Consider the following 20,045-nt stretch of genomic DNA (forward strand, 5'->3'; position numbering starts at 1 on the left):
TGCCTTCATGCTTCGGCCACCATTCCAGAGGACATGAATCCATGCTGACGATGCTCATTAAAAAATAATGCATTAAATTAAATTTGTGACTAAACTCCCTGGGGGAGAACAGTACGTCTCCTGCTCTGTTTTGCCCACATTCTGCCATAGATGTCATATTCTAGCCATCTTGGGTGATGACCCAGCATATGTTCATTTTAAGAACACTTTCACAGCAGATTTGACAAAACGCAAAGACGGTACTAATGTGAGATTTCTAAAAATAGCTACAGCACTCGACCCAAGGTTTAAGAATCTGAAGTGCCAAGTTCCAAAATCTGAGAGGGACGAGGTCTGGAGCATGCTTTCAGAAGCCTTAAAAGAGCAACACTCCGATGCAGAAACAACAGAACACAAACCACCAGAAAAGAAAATCAACCTTCTGCTGGTAGCATCTGACTCAGATGATGAAAATGAACATGCATCAGTCCTCTCTACTTTGGATCGTTACCAAGCAGAACCCATCATCAGCATGGACGCGTGTCCTCTGGAATGGTGGTTGAAGCACGAAGAATCATAGAATATCAGGGTTGGAAGGGACCTCAGGAAGTCATCTAGTCCAACCCCCCGCTCAAAGCAGGACCAATCCCCAATTTTTACCACAGATCCCAAATGGCCCCCTCAAGGATTGAACTCACAACCCTGGGTTTAGCAGGCCAATGCTCAAACCACTGAGCTATCCCTCCCCCCGCTAGGGGCATATGAATCCTTAGTGCATCTGGCACATAAATATTTGGCTACAACAGTGCCATGAGAATGCCTGTTCTCACTTTCAGGAGACATTGTAAACAAAAAGCAGGCAGCATTATCTCCAGCAAATTGTAACCAAGTTTGTTTGTCTGAGCCATTGGTTGAAGTAGGACTGAGTGGACTTGTAGACACTAAAGATTTACATTGTTTTATTTTTCAGTGCAGTTATTTTTTGTACATAATTCTATATTTGTAAGTTCAACTTTCACAATAAAGAGGTTGCACTACAATACTTGTAAGAGGTGAATTGAAACAATATTTCTTTTGTGTTTTACAGTGCAAATAATAATCAAAAATAAATATAAAGTGAGCACTATACACTTTGTATTCTGTGTTGTAACTGAAATCAATATATTTGAAAATATAGAAAACATCCAAAAATATTTAAATAAATGGTATTCCATTATTAATGTGATTAATCACAACTAATTTTTATAATCACACGATTAATTGCGATTAAAATATTAATCGCAAACAGCCCTAATTCAGAATATTTTTAAATACTCTGACCAATTTTTGGTCATACTTGCCAGTATAAAGAGCTAAGCCATAATTTGCAAATGTTCATAGAAATACAAACTTTTATGTAGAAAATCAAACTTTTCACTTACTATTAAGATAGTAATAGAACTTTGGCTTATTCTACAGAAGTATAATGTAGTTATTTAACACAAATTGTAATCATGTATATTTAGTATATTAATGAAATTGGGCCCTTTATTACACATGTGTAATGATATTAAGTCAACGAGTGTGTGCGTGTGTGTGTGTGTGTGTGTGTGAATATATATAACACCATTTTGACCCATTTTCTTGGGGGTTTTTGTTTTGTTTTTAAATTCAATTACCACATGCTTGCCATTTAGTAAAAGCACCTACTTACTAAAATAAAAATAAAACCAAACCAAACCAAACCCCCAACCAAACCACCAAAAAAGGCCAAAGCAAAGCAAATCACAACAAAAACCACAGCAACCCACCCAAACTGGACATATAAGCACTGCACTGATGCTGTTGTGCTTGCATACATTTACTATCCTTCCCATCTAATCCCAAGGCTCCTGCATTTGGAAAAGGAACCAAGCCATGGCTTATTTGGGTAATGCTGATTTGTCACTGGGTGCAAATCAAAGAATTTTATAATTACTTGGGATGTCTAATTAAAATATAACCATGCAAATCATTATTGCTACCACTGTTATATAATTGCAACAAATCCTATACAAAGTGTAACACATGGCCAGAAAGGTTAAGTATCCTGCAGGCTAACTGACCCAGAGACAACTTGTAAAGACATATTAGAAATGGTAATTAGAGCCACGCTATGGTAGATTGGCTAGAATTTCAAAATGCAAACCTATATTATTAGAAATTAGAGGTGATACTAATTGTATGTGTATACTCATTTCATATTAATATGTGAGCTATGTAAGCAGACAGTTCCTGTCTGTCACTATAGCTATTGATTCAGAGATCAAAAGGAAATGTTAACATTTAGATGCATCTTGGGTGCAATCATGTAATTGTCTAAATGTCTCTTTGAAGTTTGTGTTAGACTGCCTAATGGATAAATTGCCTTGTGTTAATTTGGGTAACTAATTACCGATGATACTTAGGAAATAAGTCTCCATTAATTGCCTATTGTTCACCAAATGACGCCAACATGTCAAAAAAGGCCCGAAACTGTATAAAAAAGGGCTTGGGTCCTGATCCTTTTTATTTCAGACCTGCTTAATGCTTCATACAGGGGAAGCTTGAGTCAAAAGGTTGAGATCTCCAGAATCCCAAACTGGAATCACCCTGAATACAAACATTGGACTATAAACCTATAAGCTAATTCTGAAAGAACTCTTTGCAATTACAAAGCTCACCATCTCTGCTATGAATCTGAATCTCAAGAATTGTACTCATGTGTGTATGTATACTGATCTTTTAACCAATACCCTCTTTCTTCTTTTCTTTTTTAATAAATTTTAGGTTAGTTAATAAGAATTGTCTGTAAGTGTGTATTTGGTAAGATTTGAAATATTCATTAACCTGGGAGGTAATCTGTCAGATCCTTTGAGATTAGTAGAATTTTTTTATATGATGAATAAGATTTTCAGTAATCCTCATCACATTTGCCTTGGGTGTCTGCGTGGAGGCCTAAGGCTGGGTTGCTTTAAGGGAATTGTGTTGTTGGCTTCTGGGTTACCAGTGCAGTATTATAGAAACTTATGTGCCAGTTTGGTAAATCTAAGTATTGGAATATCCACCAGCTTTGGGGATTGCCTGCCCCATTCTTTGCAGTTCAGCCTAGTTGAGTGACCTCAGTTGGCTCCCCTGAGACACCAGTCACACTTGTAAACTCATGAAAACACAAACTCTGTGCTTTGCTTAATTTTATCAAGATAAGACTCTGAAGCAAAAGAGAAAAAAAAGTAGGTCTTCCTGACACCTATTTTATCATGTTTTAACAAAACTCTTTTAGTTTTAAGAGCTAAGAGGGAAATTTTCAAAGGCACAAAATGGAGGTAGGTGGCCAGCATGGAAATTTTTTTTTATATATATATATATATAAGCTGTATTCTGGTTTATGAAAGGAAAATGTTGCCTTTACCTTACTGATAAGTATGACGATATCACCTTCTTTGATTGTCAGTTCATCTTCATTCTGTGCTTCATATGGAAATATTACTTTGCAATACTCCTTGACTGAAAGGAAAAAATGTGCAATTCAATAAACGATAATCTTATAACATTTTTATCCAACTATTTCACTATAAATATAGTCATGCTATACTTTAAGTGTCTCTATACAAGATATTGTTTTATCTTTTTACTATTTGTTTCTCTGTATATTGTAGACCTTCACAAATTGCATGAAATATTCAGAAGTTCGTATTGACAATTCCTGCATTTATCAGCTAGGAAGAAAAAAAGAGTTTTGTAGCCATATGTCATGAACCATTTCCATCAAAATAAATGTTAGCGTTTGTTGTTCCCTATATTTCTTTCCATAGGCTCACAGAAATTAGAGATGGAAAAGACCTAGGAGGCCATATAGTTCATTTATCTTCCTGCTAATGCAAGGCAATAGATATTTTTAATCTGGTGACTCAAAATAATAAAAAAAAAATGTAAAGAGGATTCATAAATATTTCCTTGTATATACATCATTAATGGACATTTTACAACATTACTATAAAGTTTTTTCCTCCTTTCTTTCTTCACTTTCTATAAATAAGGTATCTTCTCAATTCTAAGATACCAAATACTCCTAATCATCAACACAACTATCATAAAAAAACCCAGTTAATTATGACTTGTTGCTATGCAGCGAAGTCAAGCATGCCAGTCCTCATTGAGAAGTTATAAATAAGAGATCATTCATTTCTCCTATTTGAGTATATATAAAATATACAATATTTTAAATCAGAGCCCTCTACTAGAAAGAAAGCTGGATGCTTTGTAGATTAATATTAAGTAATTATAAAATATACATCTAGATAAATCGGTGCATGGGGATGCACTGTGCTTGAACAATTAGACAATTTTAATGGGGGACAGGGTCTTTTCTGGTTCACATATTATTACTCAGCAGGGGATGAATTTTAAGTTGCTGTGAAGTGAGTATGTCAAGATCTCTCTGGCTCACAGCTCTCTTCTTGACAGCCAGGAAAATTAGTACATGATCCATCAGTTTGTAGCCTCTTTCCTCCTCTGAAAATATAACGATCAGGAAAAGAGGATGAGCACACTTCTAGAAAGACCCTCTGACAAGAGCCAATGAGGAAGAGGCTGATCCTCCTGATACTTTCCAGAAATAGAGAACATCCTCCAATAACAATTTCCAAATACTATTATTTATGTATTAGTTGCTCAGAACAAAAGAACGGTCTCCAAGGATTCAGCATGAGAGAACCTGAGACCCATAATTAGGATTTGAGGTGGGACAAGAGTGGTTAACTACCAGTCTGTAAGTTGAGTTTTGGATCTCTCCATCTTTTCTCTGGGGCCAAGCAAGGAAGTTATTCCAGCTCAACATATTGAGCATTTCCTCTGGGGTGCTTGGCCCCATATCATTGTAGGATGGAGTATGCAGAATAGTGGAGATATGGGGGTGGAAGGCTTACATGCACTGATCTAGAACAGCTGGTTGTGGAGCAAGTGAACCGCAAGAGGAGAGAGACTGATAAAATCCACTATGTTCTCATCATTTCATTTGCATGTGGGCTATCATCATAATAATTTGCATTTATAGAATCTATATACCACAAAGAAAGATTTTGACAAATAACAGATTTAATAAATGTATGTAGAGCTGGTATCAATTTAAGGCTGTACTGCAAAAAAGTGTGTGCAGCATCTTGTGTAAAGCCTCTTGTTATTAGGCAGGACCTTAGTGATTCATTTTTATGACAAAGAATGGAATGTTGGGAGGGGCTGTTGCAAAAATTTTCCTTTTTGAATGAGACTCAGGAGACTGTGCATTCTCAGGTGCATAAATTATTCCTCCATGAATTAATTGGATGTTATGTTCTCAGTATCAGGTGGGAAACGATGCACAGCAGTCTACAGTGAATAAGTAGAAAGAAAGTATTACATTAGAATTAAAACCCCAGTGTTCTCAGAAAAGGGCTCCCAGAAAGGGGCAATATACCTAGGTCTTAGTAACCCTTATGAGTGTGTAGTGATGATATGGGTGACTGCATAAAAAAGTTGAATCAACTTTCAAACGTCTGGAAAGGCTGTTTAGGAGAAGCAAAAATAAATAGTCAAGAGGCTCAACAGGTCAAACGTATAAAATTCTATTAACAAAACGAGGTAATATTCTACTTTTCTTCGCCACATTAAGACTTCCATAAATCATCTGAGCACAATATAACAATAGGATTAAAATGTGCTTACTTCCAGCAATCATGTTTAGACAGAATAAAAGAAAGGAACAGACTCTAATCTCAGACACACAGCATATATGTATACAAAATAAATGTTCTGAGAAATGTCAACACATGGCACAAAGCTGAGGTCAGAATTAAGCCCATGAAACGTAAGGGGACGCTGGTTTTCCAGCCTATTACGCTGGTTGCCAACAAAGAGGTGAGATACACTGGGTATTTACACTGAAAAACTACTTCCTAAAGACCACAATAGAATGGGCTTTTTTTTAAAATGAGATCAACAGTAAATGAGTGGTTAAAACAATGGCTGCCTGTAGAAATCTGGACAAAGGACAACTGTAGACAATACAAAACAGACACAAGGCAAACTCTATCCCCCTGCACCAAAAAGAAAATGTTTGTACAGCCCCTATATTTAGTACTCCCAGCTGCCAGTTTTGTACCCCCTCTTCATCAGCTTCACACTGTGGACTAGTATACAAGGCACACAAACCTGCAGCACTCTTTTTAAGTTCCACCAAATGCCTTGAAATTTCTCTCTGACCTAATGTAAAAGCACATTTTTAAAACAAGACTCCCTCCCAAACATATGCACATGCAAATTTTGGCAAAGAAATTCTGGGGGGGAAAGGGGAAGATAAAGACATTCAATTTGATGATTTTCAGTTCTTACTTAATATTTTAAAATTATATTGCTATGTTCACTCTTTCAAATTATATGAAGTGCCAGTAAAATAACTTGAATCCCAAGCCCCAATCTCCCCCCCTAGAAATGGACAAATAACCCTTCTTTCTCAATTCACATTCCTCACGAAACAGACTGAGTGAACAGACAGGCCTTAATATTGCCCCTGAAAATGAATAAACTCAACCTCTTTTGCAGTGGCATCTTAACTGTGGTCACTGAGGGAGGAGCTGTCTTTTTCTTTGGGGGGGGGGGCAAAGCTTGACTGAATAATCTATAACTACCACCAATTCTAATTCCTAAATACTTAGCAGTTTATATTCTCTCACTCTGCGCTCTGTCTTTCAGGTAAAACGCTTTTCTAATTCTACTCCATATCTCTGATATTTTTACTAAACAACATAATGTAACTTTTGTTCCCTTAAGATGTTTGAGTTCCTCAGAAAGCTTTTCCCTGTCTTCATCAAAGCCCGTACATACCCATAAAAGGGGATCAATTGTTTCTTCCACCTTACAGAATATACATAGTCCATCTTTGTCTCTATTTATTCAAAAAAGATTTTTGTTTAAGTCACAACTGGTTAGTTCTCTAAACTAAATCATTTCATTTATTCTACCCAGGCTCTGATGTATGTTGTTATCCTCAGCTGTATGGCACAATTCAAAAAATCTTCTGCTTTCTTCATTAATCCCAAATTTTTGCCATTCCTTTTTTAGGTTTTTCTGTACTAGGCTTTTAAATTCCTATTTACTCAAGGGTATTTCTGTGCCAATCCTTTTATTTCATTGTCTGCCTTTTCATTCCCTGTTATCCCAATATGCTCTGGGATCCAAGCTAATGCTAACAGTATCCCCATCTGTAGCAGCTATCATTAGAAATATATTATTTCATTGATTAAATCGCTTCTACATACTGAGACACCTTTTTTATTATAAGACCTCAGACTGAGATAAAAAAAAAAAAAGAATGACCACTTCTGTTGGGAGTACACTCCAGATCCGATTTAATGCTAGCATTACTACTACTAGTTTGGCTGTCATGACAGCTACAAAAATCAGATGTTCTGTTAGATGTACTAATTCCAACTTCTGGTATACAATATGCTGCCCCTACTCTTCCTATTTTTTCTTTTTTGGATCCATCTGTATATATTTGGAAAAAAATACTTTTCATTTATATACTGGTACACTTCATTTTATTACCTCCTGTTTCTTTTTACGCTTATGTTTATAAAATAAATTTAAACCCGCATTTGGACATGCAACTTTCCATCTATAACTAATTTTCCTACGACTAATAGTTTTGACTTTGTTTAGATTTTCCTTGCTTTCAACTTCTGCTTCCACACTAACTCAATCATGTGGCTCTCTCACATCATGTGCTATCATTCACCAACTGAATTCTCAACAATCCTCGTAGATTTGTTTGGTACTTTCCTCACTCGGTAGTTTCATTTGTAGCGTAACTGGCATTTCACTAGAAGTTACCTGTAGTGTGTATATGAGTGTTGTAATAAATGAACCGCACACATTCACAGTGCCTGTGCTTATATTAAACCTAAATTTTTAAATTCTGATTTTGATGCTGACACCCAGGCCATAGTCAATAATTGGGCCGATTAAAGCTCTGTATACTATCAACGGTGTTTTCTTATCCACCCCGCAAGCAGTCCCAGCCAAACTTATAAGCAGGTTACTACTTCCTGTATGTTTATCTTTAACACAGTCTATATAATCTTTCCATAGTAATTTAGTATCAAATATTACCCCCTAGAAATTAAAACCTTTTACCTATATCTATTTGTTCTCCATACAGATATAGCTGACATTCCTTTATAAGCTTTCTTATCATAAAGACCAATACTTTGATTTTAGTGATGGAGAACTTGAAACCTCAAGCATTTTCCCAGTCAGAGGTCTTTTGTAACACTGTTGATTCTCTTTTCTCCCACTTCAGTATTCTTGTTCCTAACCCACAGAGCACAATCATCTGCAAAAGAGTGACACCTACTCTGGCACTTATTCATGTTGGGAGATCATTTATTCTAATATTAAAGAAGGTCAGGCTGATAACACTTCCTCATAGCGTATCATTTTTAACATTACATATTTTTGATATAATTTTCTCAACTCTGACCTGCCTAGTCTTTTTACTCAAAAATTCTCTAATCCACCCACATATTCTTCCCCTTATTCCTTGTGCACCTATTTTGTACACCACAGCATGACATAAAACTTTTCAATATCTATAAGGATAGCTATCATGAAACCTTTGTGCCCCATACAGTTTGTAATTTAACAATTTGATCAATGGTGCACCTTCCTCCCCAAAAACCACTCTGCACCTCATCTACAATACCACTCTTTTCCAAACAGGCAGCCAACCTTTCATTCATCAGTCTCCACATACTTTTTATCCAGGCAGCATGTAAGGGCAATAGGTCTACAGGCACTACTTTTGTGGACAGTTTGCCTACTTTCTGCATTCGTATGTTTTTGACAGTTTGCCTGATTTTTGCACTGGAATTACTGCATGTTTCTATTCTATCGTTATCACTCCTTTTCCCCATATAGTATTATTGTCATTTCCCACAGATCTTGAACCCAGGCCTGCAGGATTCCTGGGAGCAGGCACACTCCAATCCTCCGCCTGGCAGCCTGCTGACAATGGCTTAGCTGGACCCACCAAGCCTTGCCCCAGTGTGAGGCTCCACCCCTGAAGTCCAACTGGTAGAATCCCAGAGCTACTGACTGGTCCACTGGCAGCAGGAGGAACAGGAAGCTCCACCCTGTTCTGGACTGCATGCCTTATGTTTCCTGCTCTGTGGCTCCTGGAATCCCGACCAGGCTCGACTCTTGCATCTGACTTGTGGTTCCTAACCTCCAGTTATTCTCCTGCCTCTGACCCTCTAGTATTCTGATCCAGCCTGACTCTGGCTCCCAAGTCGTGGTTCTAATCTCTAGTTTGTCTTGTGCTTCTGACCTCCTGGTATCCTGACCCAGCCGACTCTTGACTCTGTTTTATCGCGGACTCTATCTCTGCTAGGTCTGGCCTCCCACGACCAGGCCATGACAGTTATATAATTACAAGAGAATCCCCAAACTGCTTTCAAAGAGATATTTAAACACTATGTTGCATATATTATCTTTACCTACAGATGTATTCTTGCTGATATCAATAGCTTTCTCAAGTTCCCACATACAAAACCATTCATTCAGAAAATAAAGATAAAGATAACTACACTGTTCATGATTCTCTTCAATTGTATTTTATTCTTGTGGAAAACTGCCCTTTGATTTTCATCATTACTCACCCCTCGAAAAGCTTCTGTCAAAACTTCTGCTTTCTCATTATCAGAACATCTAACTATTTTATCAGTCCGAGTAAGGCCTGGAATGTGACTCCTTTTGGTCTGAATTCCATTCATTCTTCTAATTTGCCTGTATATTTCTGTTTCTTAGTATCTTTATTTATCTGCCCGCAGTACCTCTTCACACTCTTTGATTTTTTTTTTTATAAGTCTTAGTGCTGTTGCCTTACTTCTTTTACACTTCATTACATCTTCACTATTAATTGCATTTTTTTGCTTTTTCATAGACTTTGTTCTTTTCTTTAACTGACATTTTGCACTCCTCACTTCACCATGGAAGAGAGTTTGTTTTGTGGTACTTCATATCTTAGGTATGGCTAGAATAGCTGCTGCTATTAATCCTTTTACTATATTGTCATTGAAATTCTCTGTCATCATTCACATAAAGCTTTCTTAAAATTCCAGGTGGGTAATCTTCCATTACATTCAACTTTACCTTGCCCTTGAAAAGTAATATGTATGGGGAAATGACTACTCCCCCATTCCTTCTTCCTTATGTATTTCCCAGCTGCATCAACTTGCAATATCTGGTGTTAAATTTCCAGACTAACCAAGAAAGATTACCTTCTGCTGCATTAATTTGAGTTGGAGTGTCACAGTTTAAAACCACTACATTGTTTTCATCAACATAACTCTTGAGGGAGTCTGTGTTACGAAGAAAAATTGTATTTGTCTAATTTAAAATCCATTCTCTGGGCCACACCCTTTGATTTTTAAAATGAAGTGTTTTAACCTGGCCTTTTACTATGGAGAGGCAATAGAGGGGGACCCTCTTTCGAGTTGTCTCCTATTACTTCTGGTGCAGTCCTAATAGCAGCTCTGATGTGACTCAGGAGTGCCCTGAGCAGTTGCTGTACTTTATCTACTGCAGTGGCTCAGGAGCTCCCTCATGGCTATTTGCAGCATCTCCAGGGAGGGAGGAGAAGTGTTCTGGCTCCTCCATTGCCAGTTTCCCCACCAGGCTAGGGAGCCCCAGGGAAAATAACAACAGGACCTCAACTGGCTGTACCTAATCCCAGAAAAAAACATGGAGTAAAACATGTTCCCCACTTCCACACAATCACTCAGGGCAGTGGGAAAAAGGAAGAGAACCAGAGAACTAACAGCTCTCTGATTCTCTACCACAGCCTGAGCCCCAGCACAGGTTACAGAAGTCCAGGGGCTGCTTAAGTTGTGTAAACTGGCTATGGTCCTCCAAGGAACAATGCACCCGGGGGAAGCTAGAATGCACTCACTCCAACTACTCCCCATCCAGTGCCCCAGAATCTGTCTGAAAGTACTGAATGTAGCTCCTTGATCTATTTGAAATATGTTTGGCACTCAGGCAAAAAGCACAGCTTTCTTGAAAGAAGAGGGCAAGCAAGTGCCAAAGTTAAGGATAACTTGGAAACTGCAGCTAGTACAGAATGTGGATGCCTAATTACTTAGGTTGGTGCATGGGTCATATTTCTTTCACACACCACAGACTGCACTGGCTTGAAATGTATTTTCAGTGGCAATTTGAAGTATTACGTATAAAGCCCTATATCGTTTGGAGTCCCATTTATCTTTAAAGACCAACTTTCTCCTTGTTCTCTTACCAGACTCTAAAGATCAGATGTGCCATTCAAGCAGACAGTCCACAGATGTGCACATCTAGAAGCCGAAATAGGACAATTCTCCAGGGAAGTCCCGGACTCTGGAGCTTGCTTTCCCTCCAAGTCCAAGTGGAGGCATAATACTCTTTTCAAGTGTGATCCTGCTTCGTCCTGTTAGACAACTAGTGTGGTATACCTGCAATAACTTTCCTCAGTCTGACACAGCACAAGCACTATGCTAGATTTGTACTTGCAGTTTACTTGAAAATTGATTAAAAAACCCCCTCCACGTACATTTGAACTCTGTAAACCAGTTATTTAGCTCTCCACAGCGAGTCTAAATTCACATACCAACTGAGTTGGGTGCACACGCTAATGGAGTTTGGATAAAATAAAAATAACACAGTCAGAAAGAAGAAGCCTAAAATTAAGTGAGATTAATCCTATTACTGATATAACATGTTTCTATAAATGGAGGAAGAGATGCTAGAGCACAAAAGACCCTGCACACCATTTAATGAGAAAAACTGCAACTCTGTTGCAAAGACAAACACACCACACAACTCAATCCAAATCCAAGTTACAGCAGAATTTAGGTTTTACTGCTCAATATCTACACAGATCATTAGAGTCATGATCCAAAACTGGACTACCCAAATCGATCTTTCCACAGAATTCACCATGTATACCGAGAACATCAGAACACTACCTCACCACCGTAGAAACAAACATAAAACATAACAACCTGGAATAAATTAGAATTTCTCTAATGCAGATTAACTAATCTTTGCATTTTATAATTGTAGCAAGAGGCATCTTCTGCCTACGACTGAGGAATATCAGACCAACATTATAATAAAGTTCCCTTATTATAAGAATGTTACTTTTACAAAATATAAAAAATCATTTCACATTATGAAACACCATGAAGTACCTGAAAGTAAATTATAATGCATTTGTGCTACATTATCCATATTTTTCTGTTGCATTATTTACATTCTAAATTGGCAATTCAATCATTTGCAATAGTTCTCCCAGTTAATTAGCAATGTTCTGCTGTACAGATTTTTCAGAATCCAATCTCAAATTCTTATAATAATGGATAAATATTTCCTAAAACACAACCTTATCACAACAGGCTAGCGCCCCTCCCACCAAAAGCAAACGCATAACTCCCCACAACATATTCTATTCCAAGATCATAGAAAAATATGGACACCCATCATCAGCATTACCCCCACGAAAACCCAAACACCGAACATATCAGTCTTCCCCTACAAAAAATCACTCCTATAAACTCATGTGACACCTTCAATGACATTCTTCCTTGCTCTCTTTTTCTGCTTCCTCCCTACATCCCAAGGACTCTCCCACATACTCTGCCCCCTCAAGCTCTATACGCTCTTCCACCTCCTCTTTGCCCTTGGAGCCCTGAGGTCCCATCTCTTTCTCCCCCAAATCTTTGAGCGCCCTTCTTTCACTCTGATGGTTCTCTAGCTCTGAAGTACTTCCTCCTCCTTGTCTCTCAGATCCCTGAGAGCCCTTCCTCCTATCCTTTTATCCCTCTGTGGAATGATAGGCCAATAAAGAGACCGGGGGGGGCTCACTCAGTTGGGCAGAGAGGGTAGAAAGGAAGTGAAGCTGCTCTGAATTCTCTGTTTTTGTGGGCTACAACCAACATGTAGTCTCACACTGCAGTTGCTGCTATGCAACTGAGAGCAAGAAGCACCAACTCTAGCCAAAGGAAGGACTGCTCTGTGGTGACACGCCAATCTTCCTGCCCTACCTATGCTACCTGCTGCTCTGCAGGCCAGCAACGTACTCATAGACTCATAAGAACAGCCATACTGAGTCATATTAATGGTCCATCTAGTTCAGAATCCCTTCTTCAGACAGTGGCTAATGCCAGGTGCTTCGGAGGAAATGAACAGAACATCCCTACCCATTCCCAGTTTCTGGCAGAGATTAGGAATGCTTCAGAGCATACTTTTGCTTCCTTGTCCATCCCGGCTTATAGCCATTTATCTAGTTCTTTTTTAAGCCCTGTTATAGTCTTGGACTTCACAACATCCTTTGGCAAAGAATTCCACAGTTTTACTGTGCGTTGTGTGAAGAAATTCTTCCTTGTTTGTTTTAAACCTGCTGTCTATTAATTTCATTTGCTGAGCCCCTAGTTCTTGTGTTATGAGGAGAAAATAACACTTACTTATTTACTTTCCCCACACCAGTCATGATTTTGAATACATCTATCATATCCCCCTTAGTCATCTCTTTTCCAAACTGAAAAGTTCCAGTCTTATTAATCTCTCCTCATATGGAAGCTGTTTCATACCCCAGTCATTTTTGTTGCCCTTTTCTGTACCTTTTCCAATTCCAATACATCTTTTTTGAGATGAGATGATCAGATATACATGCAGTATTCGAGATGTGGGCGTACCATGGATTTATATAAAGGCAATATTTTCTCTTATTATCTATTCCTTTCCCAATGATTCCTAATATTCTGTTAGGATTTTTTGACTGCCACTGCACAAATTGATATTTTCAGAGAATTATCTAGAATGACTCCAAGATCTCTTTCTTCAGTGATAACAGCTAATTTAGACCCATCATTTTATTTGTATAGTTGGGATTATGTTTTCCAATGTGCATTACTTTGCATTGATCAACACTGAATTCATCTGCCATTTTGTGCCCAGTTTACTTTGGATTTAACTATCTTGAGTAGTTTTGTATCATCTGCAAATTTTGTCACTTCACTGTTTACCCCTTTTCCAGATCATTTATGAATATGTTGAACAGTACTGGTCCCAGTACAGACCCCTGGGGGAACTTTAAGGTCAGAAGGACACATTATGATCATCTAGTTAGTCTGACCTCCTGAACACTGCAGGCCACAAAACCACACCCACAACTTCTGTGGACCCCATACCTCTGGCTGAGTTACTGAAGTCCTGAAATCATGATTTAAAGACTTCAAGTTACATAGAATCCACATTTACACTACTTTAAATTGCAGGTGACCTGTGCCCCATGCTGCACAGGAAGGCGAACCCCCCCCCCCGAGGGTCTCTGCCAATCTAACCCAGGATAAAATTCCTTCATGACTCCAAATATGGTGGTCATTAGACACTGAGCATGTGGGCAAAACCCACCAGCCAGACACCTGGGAAAGAATTCTCTGTAGTAACTCAAAGCCCTCTCCATCTAGTGTCTCATCACTGGCCCTTTGGAGATATTTGCTGCTCGCAGTAGCAGATCCGATACTGTAGGCAGTCTCATCAGTTCCATCCCCTCTAAGCACCCTCGGGCAGTGAGCACACTAGGATCCAAATCGTGAATCCAAGAGCCCTCTCTCAGTTTAGAGCTGGATCAGTAGATTGTGCCGTGAGTGGCACAGTGTCTATTGTGTTTAGCACCTATAGGCTCTAGTCAGGACTGGGGCCCCATTGTACTAGGTATTGTATTGAAAACACAGCAAAGAGGAAAGAGAAATTAAGCTAAACTCCAAGATGGAGTGGATGAATGCTGGTACCTAGCACTCTTGAAGAAGATTTAGTAACAGCCTGGGACTGGAGACTTCTTGGATTTATGGCTAATCCAGCTTACTTGTGGCAGTTTCTCAAAAAAAACACAAAGAAAATTCCCGTGGCTAATACAACTTCTGAAACCTTAAAAGTACCTGTGAGAACTGTTCAGCTGTTTCTACTTTTCTATTTTTACTTATACCTAGTGGGATGGAAACAGTGGCATAAACATGAGATTATTATTTAGGTGTGCAAATAGTAGGTATTCACACTGACCGATAAATGCTATAGGACTATGCAATTACTTATATAGATTTCTAAACTGAGACATATTCAGGAGTTATGCAATCTAGGGACTGTGGGAAATTCTGGATGCATTGTAATAGAGCAGAAGTGGCCAACCTGAACCTGAGAAGGAGCCAGAATTTCCCAATGTATATTGCCAGAGATCCACAGTAATTTATCAGCAGCACCCCATCAGCTCCCCCCTGCTCCAGCCCCCAGCGCCTCCCGCCTACCGGCAGCCCTGCCAGTCAGCACCTCCTGGCTGCTGCAATCAGCTGTTTTGCATGTGCAGGAGGCTGGGGGGGGGGGGAAGAACAGTGAGCACCTGGCAGGCTCGGGGGAAGGGGCAGGGGCCTTGGGGGAAGGAGTGGAGTGGGGGGCAGGGCCTGGGGCAGAGCAGGGTTGAGCAGTGAGCAATCCCTGGCACCTGAAAGTTAGTGTCTGTAGCTCCAGCCCCGGAGTCAGCGCCTATGCAGGAGCCACATATTAACCTCTAAAGAGTTGCATGGCGGCTCTGGAGCCACAGGTTGGCCACCTCTGTAATAAAGTAAAAGAGGCACCAGATGTAGATTTAGAGAATACCCAGAATACCATAGAAACAATTCTTTGGAATAACTTTCTTAACACAGAGAACAATGGATCATATGCCTACGGTCCAACTATTACAGATGAAGTTTATTATTACAAAAACATTTCTCTCATATAACATTAGATATGTTTTAAAAATCTTGTTAAAAATAGTTATTTTTATATATATATAGGACATAAAGGTAAACGGTAATTGGGATAAAGTACAATACGGTTCTACAAACTGTAGATTGTGCCAGACCAACCTGATCTCTTTCTTTGAAAAGATAACTGGTTTTCTAAACAAAGGAAATGCAGTAAATCTAATCTACCTGCACTTCAGTAAAACATCTGATACGGGTTCCACATGGGAAATTATTAGTTAAATTGGAGAAAATGGAGATTAACACAAGAGTTGAAAGGTGGGTAAGGAACTATAAAACAGGAGCCTACAGCAGGTAATGCTGAAAGGTGAATTGTCAGACAGGAGAGAGGTTACTAGTGGAGTACCACATGGATCAGTCTTGGGACCAATCTTATTTAACATTTCATTAATGACCTTGGCACAAAAGCAGAAATGTGTAATAAAATCTAAGGATGAAACAAAGTTGGGAGGTGTTGCCATACTGAGAGGACCAGAATACAGTAAAACCTGCAACCACTCATGGAAGTTAGGGCATGTCCCTACACAACGAATTAAGTCGAATTTATAGAAGTCGGTTGTAGAAAGTGTTTTTATACAGTCGATTGTGTGTGTCCCCACACAAATGCTCTAAGTGCATGTAGTCAGCGGAGTGTGTCCATAGTACCGAGGCAACCGTTGACTTCTGGAGCATTGCACTGTGGGTAGCTATCCCACAGTTCCTGCAGTCTCCGCCGCCCATTTGAATTCTGGGTAGAAATCCCAGTGCCTGATAGGGCTAAAACATTGTCCTGAGTGGTTCTGGGTACCTATTGTCAGGCCCCCCTTCCCTTCCTCCTTCCGTGAAAGCAAGGCAAGACCATCCTTTTGCGCCTTTTTCTTGAGTTACCTGTGCAGATCCATACCACAGCAAGCATGGAGCCTGCTCAGCTAACCGTCACCATATGTCTCCTGGGTGCTGGCAGACGTGGTACTGCATTGCTACCAGCAATTTATTGCCTTTTGGCAGCAGACAGCGCAGTATGACTGTAGCGTCGTCGACGTAGTCCTAGTGCTCTTTTAACCGACCTTGATGAGATCAGGGCAGCTGGGCAAACATGGGAGTGACTCAGCCAGGTCATTTCCCTTTTAAGTTTCGTCTCATGGCGATTGAGTCCTACCGGCAGTGCACTGTCTTTTAATCAGCAGCCAGCAGAAGACGATGGCCAGTAGTCATACTGCACCGTCTTCTGCCGAGCACCCAGGAGATGACGATGGCTAGCAGTCATACTGCACAGTCTGCTGCCAGCAAGATGTATAAGACAGATGAAGTGGCTCAAAACAAGGAATAGACCAGATTTGTTTGTATTCATTTCTCCTCCCTCCCTCCGTGAAATCAACGGCCTGCTAAACCCAGTTTTGAGTTCTATCCTTGAGGTTTTGAGTTCTTTCCTTGAGGGGGACATTCTGTTTTTCGCAAAGCCACCTGCTTCGTTCATTTTAATTCCCTGTAAGACAACCCTGTAAGCCATGTCGTCAGTCGCCCCTCCCTCCATCAGGGCAACGGCAGACAATTGTTCCGCGCCTTTTTTCTGTGCAGACGCCATACCACGGCAAGCATGGAGCCCGCTCAGATCACTTTGGCAATTAGGAGCACATTAAACACCACACGCACTATCCAGCAGTATATGCAGCACCAGAACCTGACAAAGTGACACTGGGCGAGTAGGCGACGTCAGCGCGGTGACGAAAGTGATGAGGACATGGACGCAGACTTCTCTCAAAGCACAGGCCCTGCCAATGTGGGCATCATGGTGCTAATGGGGCAGGTTCATGTGGTGGAACGCCAATTCTGGGCTTGGGAAACAAGCACAGACTGGTGGGACCGCATAGTGTTACGGGTCTGGGACGATTCCCAGTGGCTGCGAAACTTCCGCATGCGTAAGGGCACTTTCATGGAACTTTGTGACGTGCTTTCCCCTGCCCTGAGGCGCAAGAATACCAAGATGAGAGCAGCCCTCACAGTTGAGAAGCGAGTGGCAATGGCAATAGCCCTGTGGAAGTTTGCAACACCAGACAGATACCGGTCAGTCAGGAATCAATTTGGAGTGGGCAAATGTACTGTGGGGGCTGCTGTGATGCAAGTAGCCAACGCAATCAAAGATCTGCTGATATCAAGGGTAGTGACCCTGGGAAATGTGCAGGTCATAGTGGATGGCTTTGCTGCAATGGGATTCCCTAACTGTGGCGGGCCATAGATGGAACCCATATCCCTATCTTGGCACCGGAGGCACCAAGCCGGCGAGTACATAAACCGCAAGGGGTACTTTTCAATAGTGCTGTAAGCACTGGTGGATCACAAGGGACGTTTCACCAATATCAACGTGGGATGGCCGGAAAAGGTACATGACGCTCGCATCTTGAGGAACTCTGGTCTGTTTCAAAAGCTGCAGGAAGGGACTTTCTTCCCAGACCAGAAAATAACCATTGGGGATGTTGAAATGCCTATAGTTATCCTTGGGACGCAGCTACCCCTTAATGCCATGGCTCATGAAGCCATACACAGGCAGCCTGGACAGTAGTCAGGAGCTGTTCACTACAGGATGAGCAAGTGCAGAATGGTGGTAGAATGTGCATTTGAACGTTAAAAGTGCGCTTGCACAGTTTACTGACTCGATTAGACCTCAGCGAAACCAAGATTCCCACTGTTATTACTGCTTGCTGTGCACTCCACAATATTTGTGAGGTAAGAGGGAGACATTTATGGCAGGGTGGGAGGTGAGGCACATTGCCTGGCTGCTGGTTACGCACAGCCAGACACCAGGGCGTTAGAAAAGCACAGGAGGGCGCGGTGCGCATCAGAGAAGCTTTAAACCAGTTCATGACTGGCCAGGCTACGGTGTGAAAGTTCCGTTTGTTTCTCCTTGATGAAAACCCCACCCCTTGGTTCACTCTACTTCCCTGTAAGCTAAACGCCCTCCCCTCCTCCCTTCGATCACCGCTTGCAGAGGCAATAAAGTCATTGTTGCTTCACATTCATGCATTCTTTATTAATTCATCACACAAATAGGGGGATAACTACCAAGGTAGCCCAGAAGAGGTGGTGGAGGAGGGAAGCACCAGGAGGAGTGGTGGAGGAGGGAAGGACAAGGCCACACAGCACTTTAAAAGTTTAAAACTTTAAAACTTATTGAATGCCAGCCTTCTGTTGCTTGGGCAATCCTCTGGGCTGGAGTGGCTGGGTGGCCGGAGGCCCCCCCCCACCACATTCTTGGGCATCTGGGTGAGGAGGCTATGGAACTTGGGGAGGAGGGCGGTTGGTTACACAGGGGCTGTAGCGGTGGTCTGTGCTCCTTTTGCCTTTCCTGCAGCTCAACCATACGCTGGAGCATATTAGTTTGATCTTCCAGCAGCCTCAGCATTGAATCCTGCCTCCTCTCATCACACTGCCGCCACCTTTCAGCTTCAGCCCTCTCTTCAGCCCGCCACTAACTCTCTTCAGCCCACCACCTCTCCTCCCGGTCTTTTGTGCTTTCCTGCAGTCTGACATTGTCTGCCTCCACGCATTCGTCTGTGCTCTGTCAGTGTGGGAGGACAGCATGAGCTCAGAGAACATTTCATTTTGAGTGCGTTTTTTCGCCTCTAATCTTCACTAGCCTCTGGAAAGGAGAAGATCCTGTGATCCTTGAAACATGCAGCTGGTGGAGAAAAAAAAGGGACAGTGGTATTTAAGAGACATTTATAGAACAATGGGTACACTCTTTCACGGTAAATCTTGCTGTTAACATTACATACATAGCAACATGTGCTTTCGTTCCAAGGTCCCCCCACCACGTAGCTAGCCCCTCCACCCTCCCCATGGCTAACAGCGGGAACATTTCTGTTCAGCCACAGGCAAACAGCCCAGCAGGAACGGGCACCTCTGAATGTCCCATTAAGAAAAGCACCCTCTTTCAACCAGGTGATCATGAATGATATCACTCTCCTGAGGATAACACAGGAGATAAGAATGGATGTTGTCTGAATGCCGCCAGCAAACATACACTGCAATGCTTTGTTCTACAATGATTCCCGAGTACGTGCTACTGGCCTGGAGTGGTAAAGTGTCCTACCATGGTGGATGGAATAAGGCTGCCCCCCCCAGAAAATCTTTTGCAAGGCTTTGGGAGTATGTCCAGGAAAGCCACGAATGCCAGGGCAAATTAATCATTAAAAATGCTGGCTTTTAACCATGTATATT

At 41.0% G+C, this 20,045-nt stretch overlaps 1 protein-coding gene across 4 annotated transcripts in view; it reads right to left on the minus strand.

Annotated features, from left to right (window-relative positions):
* SH3KBP1 (SH3 domain containing kinase binding protein 1) overlaps positions 1–20,045 on the minus strand; it is a 368,642-nt gene that overhangs the window by 71,399 nt on the left and 277,198 nt on the right. For all 4 annotated transcript variants that reach the window (XM_038386662.2, XM_038386663.2, XM_043504627.1 and 1 more), the window contains one exon: positions 3,389–3,483. In XM_038386662.2, the coding sequence (XP_038242590.1) occupies positions 3,389–3,483 (95 nt within the window). The remainder of the gene's footprint in view (positions 1–3,388; positions 3,484–20,045) is intronic.

The sequence above is a fragment of the Dermochelys coriacea genome, chromosome 1, assembly GCF_009764565.3.
Source record: "Dermochelys coriacea isolate rDerCor1 chromosome 1, rDerCor1.pri.v4, whole genome shotgun sequence".
Taxonomy (NCBI): Eukaryota; Metazoa; Chordata; order Testudines; family Dermochelyidae; genus Dermochelys; species Dermochelys coriacea.